This window comes from Herpailurus yagouaroundi, unplaced genomic scaffold, assembly GCF_014898765.1.
Source record: "Herpailurus yagouaroundi ecotype Mexico unplaced genomic scaffold, PumYag 216, whole genome shotgun sequence".
In the NCBI taxonomy this organism is placed as follows: domain Eukaryota; kingdom Metazoa; phylum Chordata; class Mammalia; order Carnivora; family Felidae; genus Herpailurus; species Herpailurus yagouaroundi.
Genome location: NW_024412447.1, coordinates 7883467 through 7903232, shown reverse-complemented (window position 1 = coordinate 7903232; position 19766 = coordinate 7883467). Strand labels below are relative to the sequence as shown.

The 19766-nt window shown below is 54.2% G+C and overlaps 2 protein-coding genes and 1 long non-coding RNA gene across 5 annotated transcripts; 2 read left to right on the top strand and 1 right to left on the bottom strand.

Moving 5' to 3' along the window:
* Nucleotides 1-1556: 1556 nt before the first annotated feature.
* On the top strand, nt 1557-3324 carry LOC121017447 (2-acylglycerol O-acyltransferase 2-B-like). The gene is made up of 7 exons (XM_040455654.1): nt 1557-1565; nt 1612-1677; nt 1857-2030; nt 2126-2273; nt 2463-2660; nt 2813-3031; nt 3236-3324. The coding sequence occupies exons 1-7, from the start codon at nt 1557-1559 to the stop codon at nt 3322-3324; spliced, it is 903 nt and encodes a 300-aa protein (XP_040311588.1).
* A 432-nt stretch (nt 3325-3756) lies between these two features.
* On the top strand, nt 3757-7337 carry LOC121017663 (2-acylglycerol O-acyltransferase 3-like). Its single transcript, XM_040456040.1, has 7 exons — nt 3757-4002; nt 4205-4312; nt 4398-4468; nt 4760-4964; nt 5340-5514; nt 6805-7007; nt 7094-7337. Exons 1-7 carry the CDS (start codon nt 3930-3932, stop codon nt 7246-7248), a joined length of 990 nt encoding a protein of 329 aa, XP_040311974.1. The 5' UTR covers nt 3757-3929; the 3' UTR covers nt 7249-7337.
* A 3600-nt stretch (nt 7338-10937) lies between these two features.
* Nucleotides 10938-19702, bottom strand: LOC121017664 (uncharacterized). Of its 3 annotated transcripts, none has more exons than XR_005784845.1 (4): nt 19205-19702; nt 14779-14888; nt 12270-12381; nt 10938-11212 (listed from the first exon to the last, which is right to left on the bottom strand). It is a non-coding gene; the product is annotated as an uncharacterized LOC121017664 (long non-coding RNA). The 3 variants fall into 3 exon arrangements; XR_005784846.1 differs by lacking the exon at nt 19205-19702 and adding an exon at nt 15000-15079 and having other exon boundaries at nt 10938-11223; XR_005784844.1 differs by lacking the exon at nt 19205-19702 and adding an exon at nt 15000-15079.
* Between the last annotated feature and the right edge of the window lie 64 nt (nt 19703-19766).

Sequence of the window (19766 nt, the reverse complement as noted above, 5' to 3'; positions counted from 1 at the left end):
GTCCCTGTAAGTCTCTCGCCTCCCTACTGACCCCAGATCCCTCCTGCCACCAGGGTAGAGGGGACGCCTGCAGTTACTCCAAAGACAAACACCAGAGAAGAGGAAAAGGCAGAAGCAGATGGTAGAGCAGTGTGGAAACCTGGAAACTTCCATGGATCCCATATCTCTCTCCCCCTGCCTCCTTTTTTTTTTAATGTTTTATTTTCTTTATCTTGAGAGAACGCAAGTGGGGGGAAGGGCAGAGAGAGAGGGAGACACAGAATCCGAAGCAGGCTCCAGGCTCCGAGCTGTCGGCACAGAACCCGATGCCGGGTTCGAACCCACCAACGCAAGATCATGACCTGAGCCGAAGTCGAACGCTTAACCGACTGAACCACCCCAGCGCCCCAAGCCTGCCTTCTTGATGGGTGGGGCTGGTCACCCCTCCATGTGGACTGAGCATCTCTCTGGCCATACTTCTCAGCACATCTCCCCCCTGGTCTCCCTGCAGACGGAAGACGGCTGAGTAGGGACGGGAGAAAATACCTCCTGGTGAGGTCCCTGGAGGGGGAAACCCCGCCCGAGAGTGAATCAGGGGACAGGGACAGAAACGATGTGTCAGTCTGTGGCACTGGAAGACGCTGCTTCATCCTATCCCATGCACTGAGCATCCCCTATCTGCTGGGCACTGGTGAGCTGTGCTGATGGGAACCAGACCTGTCTTCTGGTTGCTTACAGCCTGGGGGAGACCTCAGTCGGAAAATCACCATGAAGGATGAAAGTGGGAACGTCTTTTATGCTAGGAGAGCGAGTGATAGAGGCACCGAATGGGGCCTGTGTCAGACTCTTCTAAAGAAGTGATATTCCTGGGACGCCTGGGTGGCTCAGTCGGTTGAGCGTCCGACTTCGGCTCAGGTCATGATCTCACAGTTTGTGAGTTCGAGCCCCGCGTCAGGCTCTGTGCTGACAGCTCAGGGCCTGGAGCCTGCTTCAGATTCTGTGTCTCTGTGTCTCTGTCTCTGTCTCTCTCAAAAGTAAATAAACACTAAAAAAATTTTTTTTCTTAATTTAAGAAGTGTCATTCCCTGACCTGGAGAAGCTAGCAGTCCACAGCTCTGGCCAGTGTTGGGGGGAGGACCATGGCAATGTGAGGCACCCTTGGAGGGTGTGCTCTTCGGGGCTCACCAATCATTGGCCTTTGCCAAAAAACCCTTCCCTCTGGGATGTCTCCCCCACGGAGGCCCGAGCTACTCCTTAGGGGCCGGCCAGGGCGACTAAAGAGTTTTCTAACTGTTCTCACTCGTGTGGGGAGCTCTGCCATTGGTGATACACACCCGCTTTCCCAGACCTCTGTCAGCCTGGCTATTCACAAAGGCCCAAGGCCCAAACACCTTCCTCACCCCCAGGCTCCTGGCCACACCCCTGGGCATTTCTGTTTGGTTCTATTGGTCACGGGCCCGTGGGTTCACGGAGTGGTTAACTCTTCATCCTGGGGCTCACAAGGGTACAGTGTGCAGCAAAGAGGGTGGAAACGGGGGCCGAACCAGGACCAAGGGCCAGGGCTGGCGGGCTGGACCATGAGGAGGGTACTTAAGAGCCCATGGCAGCCCCTGTGGGATCACCCCTCCACAGCGTGCCGGCCTCCTGCAGAGTCTCCAAGCGGTGGCCGTCCTTCAGTGGATCTTCTTTTGGGGCTCGGTGAGTGAGTCCCAGCACCTGGCACCCGCTTTCCCCTTTCCAGGAGGGAGGCAGGGCAGGGATCTCTGGGGGCCCTCGAAGGCATAGAAGGAATGAGCCGGGACAGAAGGGCCTGAAACCATGCAACAGGCAAGAGGGGGTCCTGAGTATCACCCCCGCCGCTCCATTCTACGGCCCAGGTGTGCCTGGCCGCGCTCATCCCCGTGATCCTAGGCAGAGCCTGGATCCTAGCCCTCCTCTACCTGGTCTGGCTCTCTGGAGACAGGGACTGGCCACACGCAGGAGGCCACTGCTCTGCCTGGGTGGGCAACCGGGCCATCTGGAGACATTTCCAAGATGGCTTTCCTGTCTTGGTGAGGGGCACCCAGGAACAGTGTGCCGCGTGGGGGCAAGGCTTTGGAACCGACTCTTCCTCTGGTCACCCCTGAAAGTCTGATCTCACTGCCAGGATGGGGGTATGTTCCCTGCAGAAGCCAGCAACTTCTGCACAGAGACCACGGGCTTCTTGGGCCTCTTTCCAGGCCTCTGGCCGCACCTGCTCAGGCTGTCAGGTTGGTTCCACCTCCCTCGCTTCCGGGACTACACCATGTGTAGTGGTGAGGAGGGGGCAGGTCAGCCTCAGCACCCCCCAGTCCTAGCTGGCGACTCCTACTTCAACCTCCTGCCCTGGGGCGCGGGGGGGGGAGGGGCGGCCCTCCGGGTCCCAGCTCTACCTGCCTGGTGTCCTCCTACCCCTTTTCTCAAGGACCCAGGCATCAGGCCCCCTGCCTCTGCCCTCACCCCAGGTTTGCTGTCCTCTGACAAGGCCAGCGCCGCCTATCTGCTGTCCCGGCCTGAGGGCGGCCAGGTGGCAGTCCTGGCCGTGGGAGGGCCCCTGGAAGCACTGGACCCAAAAGCGAGTGCGCTAACCTTGCGGATCCGGAATCAGAAGGGGTTTGTCAAGTTGGCACTGAGGAAGCGGCCAGTGGCCGGGCGGGACACCCGTGGGCTGCCCTGTCCGGGAGGAGTGCAGAGGGCCGGCCCCGGTCAGGGATGGGGGTGGGGGGTGGGAGGGTTAGGGACTCAGAGTCAGGCATGCCTCCTCGCTCTCCTGGGGCCTGTCTTCTCTCTCGGGGAGAACGAGCTCTTCCCGCAGTTCCCGAGCCCTACCGGCTCTTGGCGAGGAGAGCGCAGGAGGCGCCGAGGCCGCTGCTGAGGGTCGCCCTGCGGCTGTTCCACGGGAGCCTGCGTCTCCTCCCGCCCTTTCGCACGCCCCCGGCACCGGCGGGCAGCCCCGGCCTCGGCCCACTCCTCCTCCCGCCCGCGCACCGGCTCCCGCCGGAGCTCGGGCCCCGCGCGCTCCCAGCTCCGGGAGGTGAAGGTCCCCGGCTGCGGGCCGCACCTCTGCCGCGCCCGCTCCACAACCCCCCGCCCCGCCCCCCCCCCCCCCCGCCCCGCGGGGGGCGGGGGGGGGGGCGGGGCGGGCCAGATACCCCCCCCACGGTCGGGCGGGTGGGCGGGAAGGGGACGGGATGAGGGTGCCCGCGACCGCCCCTCTCACCTCCCGTTCTGCCCGCAGTGCCCCCCCCCACCGCCCCACCCCCCAATCCTGCCGTCCGTTGCTCGCGGCTCAGCGGGGCGCAGGTGGACGCGCTGCCCGCGCTCTAGGTGGAGAGGCTCACGCAGCTGTTCCAGGAGCACAAGGCGCGCTGCGCCTTCCCCGCCCACCCGCACCTCGCCTTCCCCAGGGCACGCAGGTCCCCGCGGCGACTTGGGGAGGGGAGGGAAATGAAACGTGGGAACAGAGCTGCAACGTGTGCGTGTTCGTGCGTGTTCCTGCGCGGCCGTGCCTCCGGATGACCCTGACACCCCGGAGACCCGCTCTCCGGGACGCGCGCTTGGAGAGCGCACGGCCTCGGCGGGGACTCAGTCGGCGGGCTCCCCAGCTTCTCCTGAGACTCCTTCCCACAACCGACGCCCCACCTCCCTCGCACACTTCCTGTCGCCTCCCACCTCCACCCCGAGGACCTCCTTGCAAGTTCAAAGATCATGCTGGAGACTGGCGCTTCGGATCCAAGATCTCCCCGTCCACTCCACAAACGCGCACAACACACCCGCGGTTCCGAGGGGGCCCCGAGGGCTTGGCCTTCTCGGGAGAAAGCCATCCCGTCGGTGCCCAAACCTTCCTGGTCTGTGCTCGGGCCCCTGGAGCCCCGCTGGCAGAGGGGAGCTACTGGCAGAGGAGTCTCCGACGCCCCCCGCTGCGCCTCGCCATGAAAACCGTGCGGAAGCAGTGGCTGGAAGCAATAAGCGCCTACCAGCTCGTGCTGTCTTTCCTCTTCATGGGTGAGAGGCCTGCTGGCCTGGGGTCCCCAAGGAGAGCAGGGAGTGGGGGCAGGAAAGCTAGAGCCCCCCTTGCAGAGGGAGCAGGAGAGAGCCAGAGGTGGCTGGCTGCACCAGGGCGATCTGAGCCGGAGGAGAGCAGGCGCTGGGTGCGATGACCCAGCTTCAAACGCGAAGTGACTTTTCTTTCTCATCTTTCACCCAGGTCCTTTCTTCTCCCTTCTCCTCCTCTTCCTCCTCTTCACTCCACTCTGGTCTTTCTCTGTTCTCTACTTGGTGTGGTTCTTCCTGGACTGGGACACTCCCAACCGAGGTGAGCATGGCCGGACTTGCCCTGGGGGAGGAAGAAGGGTGGCTGAGCGCCCCAGGCGTTCTTCCACCCACCTCTCTGCCCCAAGGTGGAAGGCGCTTTGCGTTCGTGAAAACCTGGAGTATGTGGAAAGAGCTAAGGGATTATTTTCCGGTCAAGGTGAGAGGTCACCATCCACAGAGACTCTCTGCCTCCTCCCTCTCCCCCCACCCTCACACACACCCCCCCGCACCCGCTCACCCCTGCCTATGCACCCCTGGGCTTTCTAAACTCAGACAATGGGGCACGCGGAAGGAGGGCCGAATGGTGTTGCAGAGTAGCCCCCGCCCCTGCTGTTGGCCCAGGGAGGACCTTGAACTCTGAAGCCTGCTTGGGGTGGAGGGAGACTCTTTTCATCTGCTGTCTTGCCGTCCACGCCTCTTCCTCCTCCTCCTGCCCGACGCCCCCAAGCTGGTGAAAACAGCAGAGCTGCCCCCGGACCGGAACTATGTGATCGGTGGTCACCCACACGGGATCATGAGCGTGGGAACTTTCACTAATTTCAACACGGAGATGAACGACTTCTCCAAGCACTTCCCCGGGATTCGGCTCACGTCGGCGGGACTGAGCGTCATCTTCTACTTCCCGATCTACCGAGACTATACCTCGTCCTACGGTGAGGCGGCCCTCCCCCACCGGGCCAGAAGGCCTCCCACTCGGCCAGCTGGGCGGGTGGGAGGCAGTCTGGCGAGGGTGGGGGAGGAGCGCCTCACCGTAGGACGCGGTATGGGATTGGGAAGTGGAAGATGAAGCCAGGCCTGGCACCCAGCGGTAATGTTGGCCGGGCTCACAGTAGGTGGCAAGGAGTAGCTTTTGGGGCAAGTGTCCTGCCTCCTTGCGGGGAGAGGCACTATAGGTCACACTGACACGGGCACGGGACAGCAGACTTGGAAGGAATGGGGGTGTGGGGCTCATGCGCCAAAAGGGTGAGCGAGGGGCCAGGCAGCCCGGGAGCCCGTGGTGATTGCTCCCCACCTCCACATGCATGCAGGAATTTGTTCTGTGAATCGGAGGAGCCTGGACTTTATTCTCTCTCAGCCCCAGCCAGGGCAGGCTGTGGTCATCATAATTGGGGGCGCCCAGGAGGCCCTGTATGCAATCCCAGGGACGCACCACCTCGTTCTGCGGAATCGCAAAGGCTTCGTGCGCCTGGCACTGAGACACGGGTGAGTGGGGCGCAAGTGCCCAGCCCGAGGGTGCTGGTGAATTTTGCATTGCATCTGGGGGCCCACGCTCTCTGTCCCTACATATCCAGGTCCCTGTAGCTGGGCCTCTGTGTCCCCAGAGCCCACACTGTGCCCTGCGCCTATCGGCCTCTCATGTCAGCACTTTTTTTTTTAATGTTTATTTATTTTTGAGAGAGAGAGAGACGTACACACACACACACACACACACACACGGAGACAGTGTGAGTGAGGAAGAGGCAGAGAGAGACAGAGACACAGAATCCGAAGCAGGCTCCAGGCTCTGAGCTGTCTGCATAGAGCCCTACGCGGGGTTTGAACTCACAAGCCTCCAGATTGTGACCTGAGCTGAAGTCTGGCGCTCAACAGACTGAGCACCCCCCACCATCCGCCCCGGCCGGCACCCCCTCTCATGTCAACACTTGAGGGTTTTCTCTGTTTCAACACCATACCCACTTTCGGCCAGTCTTCCCTCTCTGAAAGAGTAGCAGGACCTTGTGCTCAGAAGCCCCGGGTTCAAATCCCTTTCTGACTCTACCTCAAAGGCGAGACCTCGGACATGTTTCTTTACTTGCGAAATAGGACTAATCCCTAATTTTACAACGATATTATGGTTGCAAAGATTAGATGAGAAAATGTATACAGTCGACTCTTGAACAACACAGGCTTGAGCTGCCTGGGTCCCCTCTGCATGGATGTGTTTAAAACATTTTTTTAAGTTTATTTATTTATTTTGAGAGAGTGAGAGCAGGGGAGGTGCAGCAATGGAGGGGGACAGAAGATCTGAAGCAGGCTCCGTGCTGACAGCTGAGAACCCAGTGCGGGGCTTGAACTCACAAACAGTGAGATCGTGACCTGCGCCAAAGTTGGACGCTCAACCGGCTGAGCCCCCCAGGCGCCCCTTAATAGCACTTTCTTTCCTCTAGCTCACTCTATGGTAAAAATCCAGTAGAAAGAGACTGTTCGTGTCACTGGTCATGCCGTTAGGACTTGAGTTTTGGGGGAGCTGTATGAGGAGTTTTGTCTGTACCAGGGTGGGGGTCAGGGCGCCCTAAGCGCCATGTGGTTCGAGGCTCAGCTGGGGAGGAAGGCCCGGTACGCAATCATTTCTCAAGAATTGTGAGTCCTTTCTTCCAGATCTTTCTTGGTCATTTGCTCGAAAAGGCCTCGGGGAGGGGAGCCAGGCGTGGGAGGGGTTTGCAGCCCCGTCCGGGGGCTCCCCGAGAGCCGCTGGCCCGAACACGCGTCCTCCCTCTTGCTGTCCCTGCTCAGCGCCTCCCTGGTGCCCGTGTACTCCTTTGGAGAGAATGATATCTTCCATCTGAAGGCTTTTGCCCCCGGCTCCTGGCAATACCTGTGCCAGGTTGCCTTCAAGAAGCTCACGGGCTACTCACCTTGCATCTTCTGGGGTCGCGGACTCTTCTCGGCCAACTCCTGGGGCCTGCTGCCCTTTGCCAGGCCCATCACCACCGTGGGTGAGTGCCCGTCTCTGGGGGAGGAGAGCGGCCGTCAGCTGTACGGGCAATCCCGCGCCTCACCCCTGTCTGCCCTCTCCCTGCAGTGGGCCGCCCCATTCCGGTGCCCCAGATCCTCTGCCCCACCGAGGAGGAGGTCAACCACTACCACAGGCTCTACATGCAGGCCCTGGAGACACTGTTTGAGGAGCACAAGGAAAGCTGTGGCGTCCCTGCCTCAACTCACCTCACCTTTATCTAGCCTCTTCCCCGCCCCCCAGCCCCCAGCCCCCTGGGACCTCCACCTATGCCAGCTGCACCACTCCAATAAAAGCTCTTTCTCTCCCACCACTGCTGTGTGGAATCGGCTGCCTGCAGGGCTCACGCTGTGCCTCCGTGGGTAACCCGCCCCCACTCTCACGTGCCACGGAGCTGCTTTAGTATCTTTTTTTTTTTTTTTAACATTTATCCATTTTTGAGAGACAGAGAAAACATGTGAGCGGGGGAGGGGCAGAGAGAGAGAGAGGGAGACACAGAATCCGAAGCAGGCTTCAAGCTTCGAGCTGTCAGCACAGAGCCCAACACGGGGCTCGAACCCACGAACCACGAGATCATGACCTGAGCCAAAGTCGGACGCTTAACAGGCCGAGCCACCCAGACGCCCCTGGAGCTGCTGCCTTAGATTGGGTGTCAGAATCCTGAATTCTCCTCCCAGCAAGACTTAATCCTGCTGCAGGATCGTGCATAGGTTTCCTTCCTTTGCTGAGCCCTTTTCTCTCTGTGAATGAAGGCATCTGCTTCGCGGAGAGCCGCAGGGTCTCAGGATTGAGTTGAGGAGGGTGGCTCTTGCGGGGGGGGGGGGGGGGGGGGGGGCGCTAGGCGTTGCAGGGTGGGCTGCAGAAGACAGGATGCCTGGCGCAAGAGCGTGAGCAAATGCTGAGCTTGGTCAAGGGCATCTGGCCTCATGGGGAGGGAAATGATCTCCAGCGGTACGAGAAAGGTACACTGCTCGCTTCCACGCCCTCTCTCTGTCCTTTGGGTCTCCTCGTAGCTGGGAGCTGAGGGGAAATAAGGACCTACCTGACCGGCATTGAGCCCTACTGCAAGCCCGGCATTAGGTCAACAGGAACCCAGTTACCCAACAAGCACAGAACTCCGGTCAAGATCAAAGAATTAATATTGAAGGGCTGGGGCGCCTGGGGGGCTCCATCGGCTGAGTGTCCAGCTCTTGAGATCAGGTTCATGATCTCACAGTTTCGTGAGTTTGAGCCCCAAGCCCCTGCTTGGGATTTTCCCTCACTCTCTATTAGCCCGTCCCCGCTTGTGCTATCTCTGTCTCTGTCTCTCTCGAAATAAATAAACTTAAAAAAAAAAAAAGTAAGGGCTTAGAACAGAGATTGGCAAAATATTGTCATCCCCATGATGGGCATGGCATCGGTCCAACCAGAGGGTAAGACCGAACAGTCTAGGGGGACCTCGTGTGGTCATAGCGTCCTCTGACTATGTCAGTCCCATTTACGGACTGGCTGTGCGTCTGTGTCCAGGACGTAAGAATACCTTGTTGAAATGTAATTGGGACGTAACCATACCTATCTCCCACTGTCCTATATTGTCCTATACAATATATTCAGTGGAAGAAGTTTTTCTTGTTCCTGCATGAAAATCTGGGCACTCCTGTGACTTATCTGGGTCATTCTCAGGCAATAACTTCTTCATCCACCTCAAGTTGTACTATAGAGGGGCACCTGGGTGGCTCAGTCAGTTGAACGTCTGACATCCGAAGCGGGACTTGAGCTCACCTGATATAGGTCTCGAACTCACAAACCATGAGATCATGACCTAGCCGAAGTCAGATGCTTGACAACCAGTCACCCAGGCGCCCCAGGTTTGAACACCCTTAGCCCAGATGCGACTATAGTACAGGCTGACCTCAATGCAACCACTGTCTTTCCTTCTTTCCTGGAGGGAACCTCCAGCCAGCTACAGTCTGGCCATTAGACTTCTCTGTGGGCACATCCAACAAACACAGGGGCGTACCGAGCTCTTTGAGCCTTGCAACCTATGTCACCGATCTTGTGGAAGTAAGCCTTGCCCTCGAGCTCTGAAAGCCCCCCTCCCCCCGCCCACTTCTCTCCTTTGTGTCCAATCCTTGTCATGGGTCAGGGACTCAAGGGTCACTTCTCAACTATTTGCTTGGGCAATGCATTCTTGCTCGTTGCATGTGATCTGCTCTGGCCCCTTTTGGAATGCAGGACCTTTGTGCCTCATCCCAAACTTTAAGGGTAGCATCACATGTGTTTTTCTCTGGGTTCTTCCCCCGAGGGACAAAAGCACCAACTTCTAGTGAGAACTGGCCACCAAGAGCTGGGAGTATGGGGATTAGATTGCCATGGGCCTTCCTCCAAGAAGCCCCCTGCCATTCTCCCCTGTGAGCGGTAGGTGCCTATCTCTAGGGAGGGGAGGTTGGGCTGGGTGACAGGTGAGGAAGGGGACCTTTGAGGACTCAGGGAGAGAGGGAGGAGGGGACTTCATTCCCCATCATTTGTTGCCCCTGTCTGAAATCCAAGACCAATAAAGTCAGGAGGTGGGAGGGATTGGCTCGAGGCTGGAGAGAAACAGGAGAAGCCTAGACATCCAGTTACAACTGGGTTGGCCCTGGAGGCACCTCCACCAGCATCCTTCCTCTCCTGGAAGCCAGCCCAGATTGGGTGGAGGCCATAGGCTTCAGGAGGCCTTGGCACACCTCCTACCCTCTCCGGAGCCTCCCCAAGTAACCTCTGCAGCCATGCTCTGATCCTAGCCGCACTGACGGTTAAATGTCCTCTGGTCCCCATTTTTATTCTGTCATCCTGCTTTCCAACCATTGTTTTTCATGCATCTGTCTTGGCTTCACCTCCTTCCTCTCTCCCCACCTTCCAGAACCGCACTCAAAATTCCTGGCCTCTTGTGTCTTCCTGCTAAGTGGTTTTTAGCATCTCCTTCTCCTCCATGACCCCATCCCTCCATGGACTCCCTCTGGGACCACTCCTGAGCGATCAGGGGTCTTGTCTCTTGTCTCCCATCCGACACCCTCTCTTGCTGTCAAGACGCTCCTCCTAAAATGCTGTTTTCATCATGTAATTCTCCCTTTTGGATCCCCACTGTCTTTGGATCTTTGTTGTTAAAAGGTGTAAAAATCCTCAGCAGAGCATTCGAGGTCCCCCTCAGGTAGAGCCCAGTCCAGCTTCCCAACCGGGCCTGACTCGCCTCTCCTTCCTGCCTGGAGACTAGATGGAACCCCTACCGTCAAGTCACAGCCCAACCCCCCCCCCCCAAGCCCCCCACCCCGGTGTTCAGCACTTACCACGTGCGGATAGTGGCAGGCTCTGATCCTGTCATCTACACCACAGTGTCCACACTGAGCTCTAAATGAGGTACACATGCAAAGGGCTTAGCGTGGCACCTGGCAGGGTGTTCAACAAACATCAGCTGGTGTCACTATTATCTCGACACAAGATCTTTTCCTGACCACAGCCACCTCGCAAGAATTACATTGCGTGAAATTACATTGCGTTGCATTACGTGATCACATTACGGGCACCATCACATTAGGTGTTCTGCTACCCCAACATCGGGCTTGCTCATAATCTTTTATCTCATGTTCCTAAATGCTAACGTTGAGGGCAGGAAGTATGTCTTGCTTGTTTTTGCGTTTCGACCACGTTATGGCGATCGCCACGCCTAGTGCATGACGAGTGCCGAACAGATGAAGGGAGCCGGTCCAAGAGACCGGCTGTGGAGGGAACCGGCCGCCCGGTTTGCAGGTTGTGCCCAGCACCGGGAAGCCCAGCAGAGGGCCGGGAGGGCTTGGGGGTCCCTTCACAGAGCCAGAGAGGGGGGCAGCGTACCCATCATGGGAAGGAAGGGAGCTATACTGGTTTTCTAGGGAGCTGTAACAAAGTGCCACTCATCTGGTGATTTAAAACAACAAGTTTATTGTCTCACTGTTCAGAGGCCAAAATCAAGGTGTCAGCAGGGTCTGCTCCCTCTGAAACCAGTAGAGGAGAAACCCTCCTTCCCGTCTTCCAGCCCCCGGTGGTGTCATCAACCTCAGCTGCTGCGACATCACCCAGTCTCTGCCTCTATTGTCACACGGCCTTCCCCTCTGTGTCGTGTCCAAAGTTCCCTCTCCTTATAGAACACCGGTCATACTTGATTAGGGTGACTTCAGCTTGATAGGATTATGTCTGCAAAGAACCTATTTTCAAATAAGGTCTCTTTCATGGGTAGGAGGGGTTAGGACTTCCATATATCTCTTTGAGGCAGGGGGCCACAATTCAACCCACAACAGGTGTTTTTTAAAAATTCAAAAAAAAAAAAAATCAAAAAAAAATCAAAAAAAAAATTTAAAAAAAAAGGGGCGCCTGGGTGGCGCAGTCGGTTGAGCATCCGACTTCAGCCAGGTCACGATCTCACGGTCCGTGAGTTCGAGCCCCGCGTCGGGCTCTGGGCTGATGGCTCAGAGCCTGGAGCCTGTTTCTGATTCTGTGTCTCCCTCTCTCTCTGCCCCTCCCCCGTTCATGCTCTGTCTCTCTCTGTCCCCAAAATAAATAAACGTTGAAAACAAAAATTAAAAAATTCACACAGGGGTGCCTGGGTGGCTCAGGCGGTTGAGCACCCGACTCTCAATCTCAACTCGCGTCTTGATCTCAGGGTCGTGAGTTCAAGGCCTGCACTGGGCTCTGCGCTGGGCGTGGAGCATACTTAAAAAAAAAGAAATCACACAAAAGTCCTCTCTGCTTGTGCCTGGGACTGCACCCATCCAGAGGTGGTCTCTTGTAGAAATTATGTTCGGTGCAAGTGGTCAGCATTTGCCATGAGATCTTTCCTTGGGGACGTGTGCCGGGCAGGTGCACAGAAAGAACATGGATCACTAGCCTGTCCTGAGGGTCTGTTCTGTTTTCAACCGTTACTGAACTTCCCTGTGCCATTCCTCCTCCGGTGTAGCTGGATAATAAGCCCCAACACTGTCATTTCTCCTCCTGATCTGGAAGAGTCTAACTTATAAATACACGAACCCAAGAAACTTCACAAGTTCGGCTCTCTGCCTGCTCTCGGCTTTTTCCTTCCCTGCTATCCTCCATGTGGCCACCAGAGGGCTGTCTCTACTCGCAAGGCAAATGTGTCACTCCTGCTTAAAACCCTTCCCCTCTCCTTCCCTCTCCTCCCTTCTCCCTCCCTCCCCTGCCCACTGCCTCCCCCCGCCCTCCACCACACGCCCCCTGCTGGCCAGCCCCTACCTACCGAATGGATGCGTGCAACCCAGAACTGCTTGTTCTCGTGAAGCCGGCTGTTGCTTGCCTCGGGCTTTGCTCTCGCTTTCCCCTCCTGCTGGCGGGACCTTGTCCTTCATCCTCTGCGGGGGGAATGTTTACTGCTCAGTTCAGGTCCCACTTCCAGGACACCTCCCTTAACCTACCAGCCTGCCAGGCAGGCTCAGCCCATCCCACCTCTGCATCCCGGTAACTCTCTCTGTAAGGATCGCTCATGACCCTTCTGTGTCACTGTAAAGCACCAGTTTATCCGAACAGTTGGATACCTTGAGGCATCAGGAAGGGACAGTAACTGTATCACATTAAACGTGTTTAAAAGTCCATGAGTTCATAGTGGTTCTAAAAAGAAGAGTTGATCACCACTGAAAATTGCTAAGGCATCAACTTGTTATTTTGAAAATTAACAAATAAAAGGAAACATTTTAAGCATTCATCCTGGCTGTCCTTCACAAACTATGCCTCAGGGTAATCAGAGCACAGAAGAATAAGTTTTCTTTTATAGGTGTTTTCCAACTAGTTAAAACAAACACAGAAACACCTAGAATGACAGAATAAGAGTATCAACATTTTGCAGGCCCTAATAACGGATTGGATTGAAGTCTTGAGCGACAGCATCTGGTAAGATTCCAACAAGATAAACTACATTTGAGCCTTTGATGGAAGAATACAGTCCTTCCTAAAAAAGTGCATGTATGATTTAAGCTTTTCTTAGTAACTACTTTAAAAAGAGCAAGAGGAGTGCCTGGCTGACTCAGTTGGTAGAGCGTGTGATTCTTTTTTTTTTTTTTTTTAAGTTTATTTATTTTTGAGAGAGAGAGAGAGAATGAGCGGGGAAGGGGCAGAGAAAGAGAGGGAGACACAGAATCCGAAGCAGGCTCCAGCCTCCAAACTGTCAGCACAGAGCCTGACAAGGGGCTCGGACCCACCAACCAAGAGATCATGACCTAAGCCGAAGTTGGTTGCTTAACCCAGTGAGCCACCCAGGTGCCCACACCTGTGATTCTTGATCTCAGGATCATGAGTTCAAGCCCCATGTTGGGTGTGGAGCCTACTTAAATAAATAGATTAAAATAAAATAATACAATAAAATGATAAAGAGAAAATTGGTGGAATTAATTTTAATAATATTTTTTATTTAGCCCAATATGTCCAACATATTCTTTCAATGTGTAATAAGAAAACAGTAATGAGATATTTTACATACTTTCCTTTGGGGCTAAGTCCTTGAAATCTGGTTTGTATTGTACACTTAGAACATATTTCCATTTAGGGGCATCTTGGTGGCTAAGTCGGTTGAGCGTCTGACTTGATTTCGACTCAGGTCGAAATCCTGGGGTCGTGAGATCAAACTCCACGTCAGGCTCCACACTAAGTGTGGAGCCTGCTTGAGATTCTCTCTCCCTCCCCCCTTCTGCCCCTCCTCTGCTCTCTCTCACTCTCTGTCTCTCTCTAAAATAAAAGTAAAAATTTAAAAAAAAGAACATATTTCAGTTTAGACGCTAAACATCCACTGGAAATGTTTGGTCCATATTTAAAGTTTGTAAAATTCACAAGTGAAAAAGTTACTCTGAACATACTTAAAAGTTTTCCAGGGTTGCCTGGAGGCTCAGTCAGAAGAGTGAGCTACTCTTGATCTTGGGGTTGTAAGTTCAAGCCCCACGTTGGGTGCAGACATGACTTAAAAATACATTTTTTTTCAAGTTTTCCAATAACTAGATCAGTTATCTATTTTTTTTTTATAAATTTTTTTTTCAAAGTTTATTTATTTTTGGGACAGAGAGAGACAGAGCATGAACGGGGGAGGGGCAGAGAGAGAGGGAGACACAGAATCGGAAACAGGCTCCAGGCTCTGAGCCATCAGCCCAGAGCCCGACGCGGGGCTCGAACTCACGGACCGCGAGATCGTGACCTGGCTGAAGTCGGAGGCTTAACCGACTGCGCCACCCAGGCGCCCCTCTATTTTAAATTTTAATTCAAATGAAATGAAATAAAAAGCTCTGTTCCTCAGTTGTGCCTGCCACCTTTCAGATGCCCAATAGCCACGAGTGACTAATGGCTACCATACTGGACAGGGCATGTTGATTTAATTCCCAGCCTACAGGAAAAGCAGAGGAGAGAAAAATATGGTAAACAACACCATGGAGGTGTAATCAGCATAATCCAGACGGTGAGGACATTTATAGGGAACAACCAATCTTGTTTCTTCAACAAATAGTTGCAAAAAGGGAGAGGTGGAAGGGAACTGTGTAGATTAAAATAAGTCTAAAATATGTATCAACTTCATCAGTTCCCTGTTCCTGCAGAGGAAATAACCCATAAACCTACCAGCTTAAAAGAGCAAACATTTATTGTAGCATAGTTTCGGGCTTAGCTGGGAGATTCTGGTCTAGAATTCTCAGGCTGCATTAAAGCTGCTGACCAGGACTGTAGTATCGCAAGGCTCAACTGGGGGTGAAGGATCTGCTTCCAAGTTCACTCACATGGTTGGTGACAGGACTCAGTTCCCAGTGGTTCGATTGAGGCCTCAGGTCTTTGTTGAATGGGCTTCTCCACAGGGCTGAGTCTTTCAAGACCAGGAAGCTGACTTCCCCTAGAGTGAGTGAGGAAAGGGAGAGGGAGGGAGGAAGGGTTTTAGGTGTGTGTTTAGTCCGCTCAGGCATCATCATAACAAGACACCACACACAGGGTGTAAGCAACAGACATTCATTTCTCATGGTTCTGAGGCTAGAAGTCCGTGATGATCCAGGTGCTGGCAGATTCGTCTTCTGGCGAGAGCTTTCTTTTTTTTTTTTTTAACATTTATTTATTTTTTTGGGACAGAGAGAGACAGAGCATGAACGGGGGAGGGGCAGAGAGAGAGGGAGACACAGAATCAGAAACAGGCTCCAGGCTCTGAGCCATCAGCCCAGAGCCCGACGCGGGGCTCGAACTCACGGACCGCGAGATTGTGACCTGGCTGAAGTCGGACGCTTAACCGACTGCGCCACCCAGGCGCCCCGAGAACTTTCTTCCTGAACTGTAGACAGCCAACTTCTCTCGGCCTCCTCCGCCTTTCTTTCTGCAAATGCATAATGGGTAGAGAGAAATCTCTGGTGTCTCTTCCTCTTATAATTCTGTGGGATTTGGGCCCCACCCTTATGACCTCATTTAGCCTTAATTACCTCCTTACAGGCTCTGTCTCCGGATACAGTCACATTAGGGGTTAGGGCTTCAACATACGAACTGGGGGGAAGGCACAATTCCATCCATATCACTGTGATAATGCCATTAAAATGATTTCTTGCAATACCAGTGAAACAATACAATGTCTGAAATTGGTTTCAAAATATTGGGATGCTTGCCGTGTAGAGCGATATCAGCTATGAGTTGATAATTGTTGAAGCTAATGATAGGCTAGTGGGGCTTCACTGTACTGTCCTATTTTTTTTCTAATGTTTATTTATTTATTTTGAGGGAGGGTGTGCATGTGAGTAGAGAAGAGGCAAAGAGGGAGGGAGAGAGAAAACCCCAAGCAGGCTCCACACTCAGTGAGGAGCCCAATGTGGCACTCCATCCCTCGACCATGAGATCGTGACCTGAGCCGAAATCAAGAGTTGGACGCTTAACCTATTGAGCCACCCAGGTGCCCCTGTTCTGTTTTTGTTTGTATTAGGTATTGTCCAGAATAAAAGTGGATGGCTAACTCGACTGAAGTCTTTGAGAGCAGCAGTGGGTCAACCAGGCCCATAGAAGATGACATTAATGTTTGCCGAATGAATGAATGACAGATGTTACTGGTGTTGCATGATGTGGACTGGAGAGAGGAACCTGGTGATGAGTGGGGAGAGACGAGGCGGAACTTCAGGGACTTCTAAGCAGAGCCATCACGCTGACCCTTTAGAAATGTAGCGTGAGGCTGGGCTGTGCATTGGCTTGGGGTTAAGATACCAGGAATCTGGTCTTACCTCTACCCAGTGGGTGACCTTTGATAAGTGGTCAAAGGTGGTCTTGCCTTACCCCACTCTAGAAACAGGTTGAAGTCATTTATTCATTCATTCATTCATTCATTCGTAACATACTTATTAAGGACTTACTATGTGCCCAAGACCTGAACAAAGTGCCAAAGGCATAAAGTTAACTGTAACATCAGCCTTGTTCTAAAAAGAGTTCACCATCAAGCTCAATGGTCTCCCAGCTTTCTATCACCTGGTTCACGAAGTTCCTAACATCTGACAGCCCCAAAGGAAGAATAAATAAGACGGGCTTCTGGTTATGTGTGAATTCCAGTGTATAAGCTACAGTGCCCCACATGTGAGAACTGCTGTTCCAGTTAGCTAGATAGTAACACCTACCTTTAATTGAATTTCTATGCAATGTCAGGCACTTTTCATTCATTATCTTATTCAACCTTTATTGGAAGTTAGGTGCTATGCTCTCTTTACAGATGAGGAAACCGTGAGTCACCAGGAGTATGTGGCATCTGTGATACTTTGCCTTCTGAGATGATCTGGATGATTCCTTTCAGTGTTATAATCCTAAGCAAGACTTTTATGGATTCTCTGGTTCTGTGACTTGGGGCCAATTACTTAACCCTCTGATCTTTGGTCTCCTTCCTTATCTGCAGATGAGCTGGTCACGAAAGTTGTACGACAAAAAGCATACGAGGTGCCCAGTTCAGTTCCTGTTAAGCATATTTTATTTCTCTGCTATCAGCCAATTGATGTCATCCCACAGATAGCTGGAGACGACCTGGGAAGTCAAGACCTGACTTGTGGATTAGGGAACTGCCCAGATAGAGGGGTCACTGGATCAGGGAGAGGGCAGGGGTCTCAGCCTCGATCTCACAGCTTGGAGAGTCAGAGGGTGAAGAGGGGTCAGAGAGGAGAACAGTCAAAACCCACAAACTCTGGAGGAGAAAGTCCTGGACACAAGAATCCTGGGGTGCGGAGGTGTTCAGAAGGTAGGGAGGAAGACCCAAGGTGGTCTGTTGGGGACGAGGGGTGGGAGAGAAAGGCAAGGATGGGGAGGCCCCTGCGGCAGAGGATGGGCCCAAAAGAAATGACAGACAGCGACAGCACTGCCCGGCTGACAGTAGGGCCCACCTGCCCTGAGAGAAGGCAAACAAAACATCAGGCTCTCCCAAATAAAAGGCCCAAATAAGCAAGCCCAGCGTGAGGGCCAAAGCCAATAGGGACCCCAAGGTATAGGTGTTTACAAAATTCAGAGCAACTAAGGGAAATCTCCAGCATTAACAGCACTGGCATTTGCTTGCTTTACAGCTTGCAAAGCACCTCCGAGAGGTGAGTGGGCAGTGGGGTCTGAATTTGCAGTCAGAAAACCCCCCAGCGTCCCTGGCCCACATCATGCGACCTCTCGGAACCCCCACTATACAGCCTCACCCATCCTACAGTGCTGTGAGAATTAAGTCAAAGTGCTCTGTAAACATTCTGGGTGGTGCTGTGGCTCACCATCAGGAGGGGGTACAGGGTGGCTCTGGAACCCAGACCTCTACCAGCAGAGCACTCTTCCATCCCCACCGGTCTTAACCTCGGCCTCTTTTAAAGCACAGTGGCACAGGGTGATGTCCCACTTGCCAACATCCTCAGAGCACTTAAGGATGCTGACAGCCTCCTGTTCTCCCTCGCTGGGAGGGGCAGCCAGGAGATTAGTCATCTTCCAACCACTACCACCCGCTAGCCCCTCTGGGGAGCTGAGACTTCAGAAGTCTGAGCTTGGTTATTTGGGACCCTGACGGTGTTTGATCGGCCCAATGGGCGCTGACTTCTTCCTTCAGAGTGGTTTGGACTTGAAGGGTTTGCGGGGCGGGCGAAGGGGGACTTTCTATTCTGATTGGTTGACGGAACTGGAAGTGGAGGACGTTGGACCAATCCCAGAGTTTCTGGTAGCAGAAGGCGGGGCTTCTGGTGAAAAGGGGGAGGATCAGAGCCTGGTTGCATCTACCGCCTGCCACTAGTGATTTTTTTCCTCCAATTCCTCTAACTTTTTGACGTGCTATCCCACAATTGAGCAAGTTCCACCTGAACTGCGGCTTTGAGATGTGCAGTGTGTTAACAGTTTTAAAACCCAGAAATAGAAAAAAAAATATAGAAATGGGGAGAAGTCCTATTAAGAAAAGAAGAAGGGGGGGGGGAGGTTGAGTAACTTGTCAAGTTACTTATTGTGTGGCCATGTGTGTGGGAGCCGAGGAACACGACATGAACCTTCATCTGATCACAGCCCATTGGAAAGTGTAAAAAAAGTGGAATGAGGGGCGCCTGGGTGGCTCAGTCGGCTGAGCGCCCGGCTTCGGCTCAGGTCATGATCTCACGGTTTGTGAGTTCGAGCCCCGCATCGGGCTCTGTGCTGACAGCTCGGAGCCTGGAGCCTGTTTCGGATTCTGTGTCTCTCTCTCTCTGCTCCTCCCCTGCTCGTGCTCTGTCTCTGTCTCTCAAAATAAATAAATAAACATTTAAAAAATTAAAAAAAAAAAAAGTGGAATGAGATAGGTGAGAAATGAACTCCGGGGGCAGGAGGAGCACGAGAGCTGGGTAGACCCTGGAGGGAGGGCGAGGGAGAGGGGCTCTCACCCCTAACAGACCTTAATAATCCCTGCAGCATTTTACAGTCACTGAAGGGCTTTCCCCATCCATCACTTACCTGGTTCCTTACAGGGTAGAACTGCAGATGTTTTTTACCTCATTTTGGGGGGGAGGGTGGGAAGGAGCCCCTCGGGAGTTAAGTGCCAAGGCCACCAGCTCATTGGGGACAGTGCTCAAAGTCCACATTTGCCTGTTCTTCCCACCCTTCCCCCACACACACGGTTTAGCACGAGGTGCAGAGCCTGTGCGGAGATCCCCAGGACGTGTGCGTGCGCGCAGAGGTCTGTGTTCGTGTGCTGGGGGTGAGGGAGTGGGTTCGTGGGTGTACCTGGAGTTTTTCTTTCTGCGTGCTTCCCTGTGGGGGCCTGGTTGCTTGCCGGCCAGCCGCTGAGCGTGAGCTGAGGCCTCTGATGCACCTGCGGGACGAGGCTACCCTGCGCCCCCCGGGGAGGGGTGGACACTCTGACCGGTCTTGGCCTCGCTCTGCTTCCTTCCGCCTCTCTGCTTCTGTCTCCTGGTGTCCCCTCACATCCCCATCTTCACGACTTTCCAATTTCTTTGATCAGTTTCTCTGACCTGGTCCCCAGGGCTCTGCGTGCCCCTTCCAGTCGCTCTGACTTATCTGGCGGCGGGAGGTCGGAGGGAGGACTGCGAGATTGGGGAAGGGGGGTGCTTCAGGACAGAGCATAGAGGTGCTAGGGACGTGGGGGCAATAACTAAGCCAGCAGTACCCTCTTCCCCCCCCCCCCCCCCAAAAAAAAACCCAAGGCACCTCCACCTAAGGTCCGGCTCCCTAGCCAGGACAAGGGGCGGAGTCTCGTCCGCCAGACTTGAGGCTATCCTGTTGCGCCCGCCACCCAGGTCCACACGAACCCCCCCCCCCCCCGCCC

Excerpts from the sequence above, each read along its gene's own strand:
- LOC121017447 (XM_040455654.1), top strand. Across the intron at positions 1,678-1,856 it reads GGATCTTCTTTTGGGGCTCG|GTGTGCCTGGCCGCGCTCAT; the intron begins GTGAGTGAGTCC and ends TCTACGGCCCAG. Across the intron at positions 2,274-2,462 it reads GGACTACACCATGTGTAGTG|GTTTGCTGTCCTCTGACAAG; the intron begins GTGAGGAGGGGG and ends CCCTCACCCCAG.
- LOC121017663 (XM_040456040.1), top strand. The coding sequence starts at position 3,930 with ATGAAAACCGTGCGGAAGCAGTGGCTGGAAGCAATAAGCGCCTACCAG. Across the intron at positions 4,313-4,397 it reads CTGGGACACTCCCAACCGAG|GTGGAAGGCGCTTTGCGTTC; the intron begins GTGAGCATGGCC and ends CTCTGCCCCAAG. Across the intron at positions 5,515-6,804 it reads CGCCTGGCACTGAGACACGG|CGCCTCCCTGGTGCCCGTGT; the intron begins GTGAGTGGGGCG and ends GTCCCTGCTCAG.